The 9,698-nt window shown below is 48.3% G+C and overlaps 1 protein-coding gene across 2 annotated transcripts; it reads right to left on the reverse strand.

Moving 5' to 3' along the window:
- Nucleotides 1-343: 343 nt before the first annotated feature.
- Nucleotides 344-4,722, reverse strand: si:dkey-282h22.5 (uncharacterized protein LOC107988040 homolog). 2 transcript variants are annotated; one of them, XM_056288299.1, is made up of 4 exons: nt 4,616-4,722; nt 3,996-4,095; nt 3,711-3,837; nt 344-2,927 (listed from the first exon to the last, which is right to left on the reverse strand). In XM_056288299.1, the coding sequence occupies exons 2-4, from the start codon at nt 4,093-4,095 to the stop codon at nt 2,645-2,647; spliced, it is 510 nt and encodes a 169-aa protein (XP_056144274.1). In that variant the 5' UTR covers nt 4,616-4,722; the 3' UTR covers nt 344-2,644. The 2 variants fall into 2 exon arrangements, with proteins under 2 accessions (XP_056144274.1, XP_056144275.1); XM_056288300.1 differs by having other exon boundaries at nt 3,996-4,099; nt 4,616-4,691.
- Nucleotides 4,723-9,698: the final 4,976 nt, after the last annotated feature.

Genomic DNA, 9,698 nt, shown 5'->3' on the forward strand with positions numbered 1-9,698 from the left:
CCATGGACTGTAACCTGGGGCAGTGTGAATGATAGTGCAACTGAAATGGTTCCAGGTGGAGTTCCTCAGTATGTACTGAGTTTTTACCATGACCGGAGCTCTGTTACTTACGGCTCTGGGCTCTGGGTTCTCGTCTCCTAAATTCACATCTAACCATCAGTCGATGTTGATCATCACCAGTGTGGAAGAGGGAGACTCGGCGGTAGATTACTGTCTGACATGGGACAGCTCTGTTAAAAAGTGGGTAGCACAGTGACGAAAGCCTCCTGACTACACACTTCGGCTTTTGGGGTTTGTGACTGATGTTGACTCAATACTAAATCATGATTATAAAAACTGTGTTAAAGACAATACTTTAATATCTGTTAACATGAAAACTATAAACAGTTACAGTTTTACTAAATGGAGCCCAAGAATCAAAAGTTACATAAAACATTTCTCATTTCTTCATGAACTTTCACATAAATCCCAGCGGTAAAAACAGACCGTGTCCTTTTTCCTCTACCAAGTACCTGAATGAAATCAACGTGACTTCAAATCTGTCCTCTTAAATGCATCAAAGTGTGATTCTTACCTCTTTAAGGAATATAAAATACAGTATCACAGAGGCAGAAGTATTATCACACATGTGACTGAAAGAAAACGAACAGTAAAAAAAACCCAAATAAATTACAACAGAAGCAAGAAACAAAAGAAAAGGCAGAAGAGAAAAAAAATCTCCAAAAAGAGCAATAATGCAAAATGTAACAAGTGTGGGAAGACGGGACAAATAACGACTATGAAAGTTTCGTGGTAATATAACGGAAACTTTCACATTAACTTCCAAGTCATACAATAACTGTTAAAATGATGGCAACAATGAGTTACTGTTTCCCACATGTGATTCATACAGTATCTTGTGTACAAGATACATGTGATTCATACAGTATCTTGTGTACAGGATACATGTGATTCATACAGTATCTTGCGTACAAGATACATGTGATTCATACAGTATCTTGCGTACAAGATACATGTGATTCATACAGTATCTTGTGTACAAGATACATGTGATTTATACAGTATCTTGTGTACAAGATACATGTGATTCATACAGTATCTTGCGTACAAGATACATGTGATTCATACAGTATATTGTGTACAAGATACATGTGATTCATACAGTATCTTGCGTACAAGATACATGTGATTCATACAGTATCTTGTGTACAAGATACATGTGATTCATACAGTATATTGTGTACAAGATACATGTGATTTATACAGTATCTTGCGTACGTTCTTCATGCGTTTGAACATGGAAACAGCAAAAAATCATCCTGTACGAAAAGATGCTTAAAACTGTTTTGTCTCCAAGCCTATATCAAATACTTTTTCATTCAGTGGTATTTTGATTCATGGTATTCTTTGTAAAGATTAAATGTTGGATACTTTGAAATGCACCAAACCTTACATTTACTCAACGAGTTATCACTAAATATTAACACGTATATCATCAGGTGATAAATTGTTTGGTGAAATGATAAAACCACATTCTCAGATAGCCACTTTAACTTCTTCCACGGTACAATAACGACATTAAACTAGAATAGATTTCCATTCGTCAACAGTCGGGATTGTGTAAAATACGTCAGAGTAACATGATCTCAGAGTTACACAACAGATTCAGAACTGATGACTCCTTGTGATTAGAAACGCCTATGTACTGATATAGTATCCGTTCAACTCTTTAATCATATCAATTATTTCCAATTACCAATTAAGCTTAACCCAAACTAAATGACAAAGGACATTATATTAAACAACTGCACCATCGTCCCCACTTGGCTTACACATCTAATCAGTTTTTCACATCACATCTTCCCAGACAATATAATCTGATCATCATTAAATATAAGAATACATATATCAGATCATTAAATATAAGAATATATATATATCAGTGTACACAATTTCTTTGCAATATAAAAAATATTCTTTTATATGACAACAGGTCGTATGTAACAGATCGTCCCCTCCCCCACCCCACCCCCCTTTTTCTCTGCAGTTGTATCCAGCCAATTACCCCTCTCTTCCCGGGGGAGGGAGCTGCAGACTACCACGTGCCTCCTCCGATACATGTGGAGTCGCCAGCCGCTTCTTTTCGCCTGACAGCGAGGAGTTTCACCAGGGGAATGTAGCACGTGGGAGGAACACGCTATCCCCCCCTTCAAGTGACCCCCCCCGAACAGGCGCCCTGACCAGACTGACCAGAGGAGGCGCTAGTGCAGTGACCAGGACACATACCCACATCCGGCTTCCCACCCGCAGACACGGCCAATTATGTCTGCAGAGACGCCCGACCAAGAAAAGGTAGTTTATTCAAGTGTACTATTAGTATACTTATTTTAAACTTAAAAAATTCAAAAAAATTATACTTAAGTATACTTACAAGTATACTACTAGTACATATACTTGAACTTTACTTGAACTTGAAGTTTACTTAAGTTTACTTAATAAAATAAACTTCAAGCATGCTATTTTTTATTTATTTTATTTTTTTGTAAGGGCGGAGGTAACACGGGGATTCGCACCGGCGACCCCCGTGTTGGTAGGGCAGCGGAATAGACCGCCACGCCACCCGGACGCCCGTATGTAAACAGTTTTAAGGTTTTCGGAGAAGTCTCCTCCCCCTTTTGACGACGGGCATCGCCCTGGGGACTTCCCCGCCTTCTGGACCCCTCGCCCGTGCCCGTAGCGGGGGTCTCAGCCCGACCCTGGGTGCGAGACGCTGGATGAACTGCTGCGGTGGGGGGATCTTTCCCGCCTGGAGGTCGTCCACAAAAGCCTCCACCCTGTCGAACTTCGCGGTCAGCCCTCCGAGCTCCTCCTTCAGGGAGTTGAACTGCTTGTACAGGTCTCCCAGGGCGTCCGACAGGGGCTGTATCCTGGTCAAATGACGTCACAGAAGAGCAGCGGGAAGGGGGCGTGAGCGTTTCACTTTGAGAGTGTCCGGGTAAAAGAACTAAGACAACATTATTAAAGCTCCGCAAGAACAGAAAGGAAGGCAAGGGGGTTGCTGAGCAGACCAGCAGGTGAGTAAGAAGCCAAACTCGGCTGCATGAAAAAGAAACCACAGTGATTTAGGATGCAAAACACAGCCACGCCATCTGCAGGAAACATTAAGATAGCAGATGGGGAAAGTGGAAGAATGAAAAAAAAAAGATAGATATGTACTAACTGCTCAGTGGGCCAAATTCAAGAAACGTCCCTCGGCCCTTTGTCCATCCTGTATAGCACGCTGAATAACGCGACATTACTCACACGAAACATGTTTCTCAATGTGGGCCGTGAACTCTTTTGGTCTAAAAATACGTGTTAAAAGTAACACTCGGCAGCTCTGGAGGAGTCTGTGCCAAAGCGTTTCCAGATCGCAAGAACAGGAAGCTGAAACATCTCCAGTTTTCCTTTGGTGCTCGTTCAACAGTGAGCTCATTACACCGGCAAACTGGGAGGGCCACTGAACTAATCGACCCAACTCCGAGCAAGTCACGTAATTGCGGGGAAGAACACAACACACAATGATCTCATGAGCTTTCAGCTATTTGCTGCACTTTTCCCACACCTCCTCTACCCCCCCCCCCTTCAGTGTTTTAAGCCTCCTATTTCATAGCACTGAATTGTCCCTATTAGCAGCACAGTCAGTCCACCCCGGAGACATTGTGACCCACCTGTTGTATTCGGGAAGGACAGATGCATGGTCGTTGACAAGCAGGTCTTTAACCTGCGTCATGATGGCAAATTTCCAGTTGTCCAATACCTGGGTCAGGTTGGAGCAAGTGCTGGCGGGGCTGTGCTCTGTTAGAGATGGATATGCTCAGTCACAGCCTGAAAGGCCGAGGAGTATACAGCCACAACATACCTATATATTATAGTGCATACAACAGAAATGACCCAGAGTAAATAAAGGCGGCAAATGCAGGTTTCTGTAAGCGGAGATGGGTGAAATCCCTGACCTTTAGCGTCCCAGTCTCTGGTCTTCCGTTTCCATCCCTTCACCTCACACAGACGGACCATGAAGAGCAGGGCCAGGAGTTCCTTCGTTTTCATCCTCATCTTCCTCACATAAGGAAAAAATAATATATATATATATATATATATACATACATAGGGCAGGGATTTTGGCTTCACCACTGAGAAATAAGCCCACAGGAAAGCGGTGCTGGGCAAACCTGGGACTTCAGAGACCACACTGAGAACATGTACACGCAGACGTGTACCAAGATGGTTTTAATTTGCCAACCCTTCCCCTGTTTTTCCAGGGTCATGCAACACAGGTGAATCACGTTTCAAACAGAGAGCAAATAAACACCCCCCCCCCCTTTTATTTTCCTTATGTGATGGCTGGGTTCTGTTGTTGGCGACCTAACACAAGGTCAGTTCAGTCACAGCTTGCGTTCCTACCAAAATAGCTGGAAGTGTTTGAGGAAATGTTTTTGAATTCACACTATTCTGTCTCCGCCTTAACCCTAGAGCAGCAGGAGCACGGTGAGGGAGACGGCTCCTGCGGAAATCAGCGGCTGCTTTGGTGTATGTGCTATCCTGCTGTGGTTAACAGTGAATAGTCATACTTTACCTGTTTTGTGAGCTGATGCTATCGGGTTTCCCCAGGTCAGAGCAGCAGAATCAAGCTCTGCGATATGATCCGTAAGTGGTGAACCACACAGAGTAAACATAACCTGGGCAGCACTCTTATAAAGTGCCTTCCCTAACACTCCCAAAGCCGTTCCCCCACCATCTCCCGCCCACTGGAGAGGACGAGGTCCTCACACACACACACACACACACACACACACACACTCCATCTCTCTCATGTGCCAATGTGCATGCGTGGCAAGGTCTGTTGCCACGAGAGGGTTCTGAGATGAAGGACAGATTCAGGTTTTGGGGGGGAAACACAGGCTTCTTTTATTTACTCAGTTTAACGTAGAGTTCGATGCCTGCACGCTTCACATGCCGGTGCTCACAGTGCTGTAGACTTCCCTTCGTCTCTCCTTTTCTCCCAGAGTCTCTTCCTCTGCTTGTGTTCTCTCACTGTGTCTGTTTGTGTCGTTGTCAGTCCAGCACCCAGCTTGACTACAGTGTATAAAAGGACAGGTTAGTCGTTTGCCACACCTGAGGCTCGTCGCTAGCCTCGCTATCGCGCCCAAGTACCCCTGACTGCAGCCTGCAGATCGGTGGGCGTCCTCAAGTTCACTGGTTTGCGATTCCCGCCATTGCACGAACATTAGCTAGCATGAAACAGCAGTCATTATGCATTATGCATTAGCATTATGTTGCTAGCTAGCATTGTTAACGCTAGCTTTATAGTTATTTAGCGGTGTGGTTTTTACAATCCACGTTGACGTAGAGTTGGTTAGTAAAGGTGCAAGGGCCGAAGGCCCGAGCTGCGTCCAAGGAGCGAGGCCGCAGGCTCAGGACCCGGGTCCTGGACGAGCGGACGCGTGCGAGGGCCGAAGGCCCGAGCTGCGTCTAACGTCAAGCTACTGTTTTCCGCCGTTCCTAAACTGAACTAGCCCCTACCCAAGCCTAATGCGTGAAGTAGTGATGTCATCTGCAGTCGCAGGACCCCGAGCACGGCGAGTAGATCAAATACCGACACCGGCGTTCTCGCATGCATTACTGTACAAACATTGAGCTCGTCACCGACTCCGCCCACATTGCGCACAGCATAGCCAACGTTGAACATGTCACCGATCTGCAGGCTGTAGTCAGGGGCTTCTCATCGCGTCTGCTCGCCCACGACCCATGCCCCTCTCTGTCCGCTTACAGCTAAGGCTAAATCTCACCCCACTACCACATCCTTCCGATAGCCAACCTCCACCCCCTCCCCTGAGCGAGAGAGGAAATTGGCCACGTCCTATGGACACCTTGAACTTTAACGGCTGTAATGTCCGATACCAATGGGGGATCCGCTCGTTGGCATCCTTCCTGCAGTGGAGCCACTGGAGCAGGGGATGGTCCAAACAGAGGGTGAATGAGTGTCCCAGGAGGTAGAAGCGGGGGGGCACTGACCACCCAACTGATGGCCAGGCACTCTTTTTCTACGGTGTTGTACCTCCGCTACCTCTCCACCAGCTTGTGGCTTATGTGCAGCACCGGGTGATCGACTCCCTCCACCTCCTGGGACAAAATTGCCTCCAACCCTCTGTCCGACGCATCGGTCTGCAAGTCATAAGGGAGAGAGAAGTTGGGTGTGTTGAGCAGCGGTTTCCCATAGAGGCCTTGTTTAACCCTCTCGAACACCACCTAACAGCCTTTTGGGTGAGGTCGGTTAGCTCTGCAAAGGTGGGGATGAACTGTCTATAAATAGCGGGCCAGTCCCAGGAATGCCCCCACCTGCTTTTTCATCTTAGGCTTTGGGCTGGCCGCAATCACTGCGGTCTTATCTATCTGCGGGTACACCATCCCACCGCCTAAGCGGTACCTCAGATAGCGTACCTTCTGCTGCCCGAGTCCATGGCCGGATTAACCCACCAGGGGGCCCCGGGGCATGCACATCCATTGCCCCCCCCCACCCTGTCAGATGGGTTACGCAAACAATGCTAAACGCTGTTAAATGTAAAACTAATGCAAATACCCAACATGGTAGTCGTCGCTATGCCAATCTGCATGGGATTCGGATGGCGACTACAAAGCACAACACAATTTTGAATCACGAAACAAACAGAGATGAGAATAGCAGCTCACAGTAGAGACTGTAGCTTGGGGCCCTGCATCAGTAGAGACTGTAGCTTGGGGCCCTGCATGAATACAGTCTTTGTAGCTTGGGGCCCTGCATCAGTAGAGATTGTAGCTTGGGGCCCCCGCATCAATAGAGACTAGCTTGGGGCCTGCATTGCAACGCAGGGTTGGAACAAACGTCCCCTTGTAGGGTATGATTGGGGATCCCTACTATACGCAAACACAATACCCCTGACCTTTTGGGGCCAGGGCCCCGGGGCACTCGCTCGGTATGCCCAGTCCATAATCCAGCCTTGCGCCTGACCGCGCACTTCTTCGGGTTGGCCGTGAGCCCCGCCTGCCTCAGAGGCTCAAGCACTGCCGCTATTTGCCACACGCTGGTCCCAGTTGCTACTGTGGATAATTAATCACATCATCCAAGCAGACTGCAGCATACACAGCATGTGGCCACAGCATCCGGTCTATGAGGCGCTGAAATACAGCTGGAGCTCAGAACAACCCGAACAGAAGAGTCACGAACTGGTACACACCGTCTGATGTAGAGAAAGCTGGGGTTTTTTTTTTTTTTTGTTTTTTTTTTTGTTTGACTCTGGAGACAAGAGAATCTGCCATTAGCTCTTGTTTAAACCCAATGTCATAAAGAAGTGAGTAGAACTGAGCTGGTCCAGGAGTTCGTAGACCTGCGGAACTGGAGAGGCATCAAACTTGGATACATCATTCACCTTGCGATAGTCTACATAGAACCCTATAGACCCAATGGACTTATGCACAAGAACGATGGGGCTACACCAGTCACTTCTAGACTCCTATTACACCCAATCCCAGCATGGCCTTGACTTCTGCCTGAAGTTTCCTTTTTGTGCTTGGGCTGCCGACATGGACATGAGCGTACTGTCATGCCCGGAGATGCCACTATGCGGTGCTGTATGAGGTTCGTGTGCACTGGGGAGGGGGGAGAAGCACATCAGCATAACACTTCTGCAACACAGCAACCTTGGCTTTCTGGCAGGGTGAGAAATGGTTCTCAAAATGGAGGAAGGCAGGATTGTTCGCTTTGTGTACCGCCAGTCCCAACTCATCGCTCTCTGATATATTCGTGACCAGAGAAACCAGCACCGCCTCTCTCCATGCTTTTAGGAGATTGAGGTGGTAAATATGTGTTGCATCTCCCCTGTCATTATGCACAACCTCATAGTCGACATCCCCCCCTCAGCGTGTTACCACGACGGGTCCTTGGTGAGTAATTTGGAGCTGGACGTTGGAAGTAATATGAGGAGTTTTTCTCCCGGGGCAAATTGAAGCAGTCGCTCTGCTCTGTTTTACAAGTGCTGCTGATGTTCCTGGACCAGGAGCGAATTCTCCGATGATAACTGCATGGAGTTTTACTCTCGGGTCCAGGACGTATTGTTCTTGGTTTTTACTGGTGCTTGGACCACCCTCCCAGCTTTCTTCAATCAGGTCAAACACAACTCAAAGGGGGAAAACCCTGTGGAGGAGGCCTGGAGCACCTCCCATAACGCAAATAACAGAGGATCCAACCATTTATCCCAATGGAGGCCATCTTCGTGCACGAACTAACGAATCGTGTTTCTGAGTGTTTTATTAAATCTCTCCACGGGTCCGTCTGTTTGGGGTGATGCATACTAATGCGGATCGATGTAATGCCCAATAACCTGTATAGTTCGTGTAGTGTGTGGGACATAAACGATGTCCCCCGGTCCATCAGAATATTTTTCGGGATTCCAACGCAGGAGATTACATGAAACAGTGCTTGCGCAACACTTTTAGCCAAGATGTTGTGCAACGGCACAGCTTCGGGATAGCATGTTGTGAAATCCACTATGACTAGCACAAAGCGAGATCCCCATGTGCTCTGATCCGGACTGGCACTGGGCACAGTCAGCCATCGCAGGGGGCAGGCAGGCAACGAATTGCTCCAGTGCCACTTGGTGGATGACGTCGCTGACGTTCTGCAGACCTGGTTGTAGCCACCGTCTTGCTGCATCAAGGAGCTGCTGCGCCATGATGAAGGGGTGGCTAGCTTCTTCCAGTTTGAGCAACCTTGAACTGGTGCCGATGTCCTTCTGGTGTGAGTCCCACCAAGCCCAGGGCAGCTCGCCTGATGGCCCGATATTCCCCCTGGGAGGACGCCGGCAGACTGTGTGGTGGCCTGTGCCTCAGCAGTGAGCAGGGGTAGCAGGTGCACAGCCCATTCCACCTCCAGCCACCCACGAGCCAACGCCGTGCCTTCAAAGATGTCAGGGTCGTCAGCGGATGTCCTCTTGGGGAGGATGATGTGGGGCCGATGAGACAGTGAAGTGGCCAGATCACCCCCGCGGGCAGCCGAAGAGGAGCGCAGCAGCTCTCTCAGGACAGCCTGGTCTTTTGCCTGCTGAGCATCCAGCTCCTGCAGGGCTTGGGTTTGGTGATTTCATCCAGGCTCGCCTCTCCTGGAGGTCAGCGGTTCTATGGGGGGCTCACCCCAGCGGAGATTCTTGTGGTCTGTGGTCCCCGTACTGGCCACCATTGTGGCAAGATCCGCTGCCACAAGAGGGTTTCGAGATGGAGGACAGATTCAGGTTTGGTGGAAACACAGGCTTCTTTTATTTACTCAATTAAACATAGAGAGGTCAATGTCCGCACACTGCACGGGTCGGTGACTTGTACTGTAGACCTTCTTTCGTCTCTGCTTTTCTCCGTCTCTTTCTCGGCCTGTGTTCTCCCGCCATGTCTGTTTGTGTCCAAAAGGACAGATTAGTTTTTTTGGCCACACCTGAGGCTGATCACTAATCAGCCTTGCTATCGTGTCTGCTCCCCCGCAACCCACGGCCCCCTCTCTCTCCGCTTGCACCCGAGGCCAAACCACACACCTCTACCCCAGCATGCAATCACACTCTCATACATACACACACACACACACACACACACACACACACACACACACACACACACACACACACACACACACATAACAA

The sequence above is a fragment of the Lampris incognitus genome, chromosome 10 (assembly GCF_029633865.1).
Source record: "Lampris incognitus isolate fLamInc1 chromosome 10, fLamInc1.hap2, whole genome shotgun sequence".
In the NCBI taxonomy this organism is placed as follows: Eukaryota; Metazoa; Chordata; class Actinopteri; order Lampriformes; family Lampridae; genus Lampris; species Lampris incognitus.

Coding starts and splice junctions, on each gene's coding strand:
- si:dkey-282h22.5 (XM_056288299.1), bottom strand. CDS start 4,095: ATGAGGATGAAAACGAAGGAACTCCTGGCCCTGCTCTTCATGGTCCGT. Junction 3,838..3,995: donor CAGAGACTGGGACGCTAAAG/GTCAGGGATTTC, acceptor CATCTCTAACAG/AGCACAGCCCCGCCAGCACT. Junction 2,928..3,710: donor GTCCTTCCCGAATACAACAG/GTGGGTCACAAT, acceptor TCATTTGACCAG/GATACAGCCCCTGTCGGACG.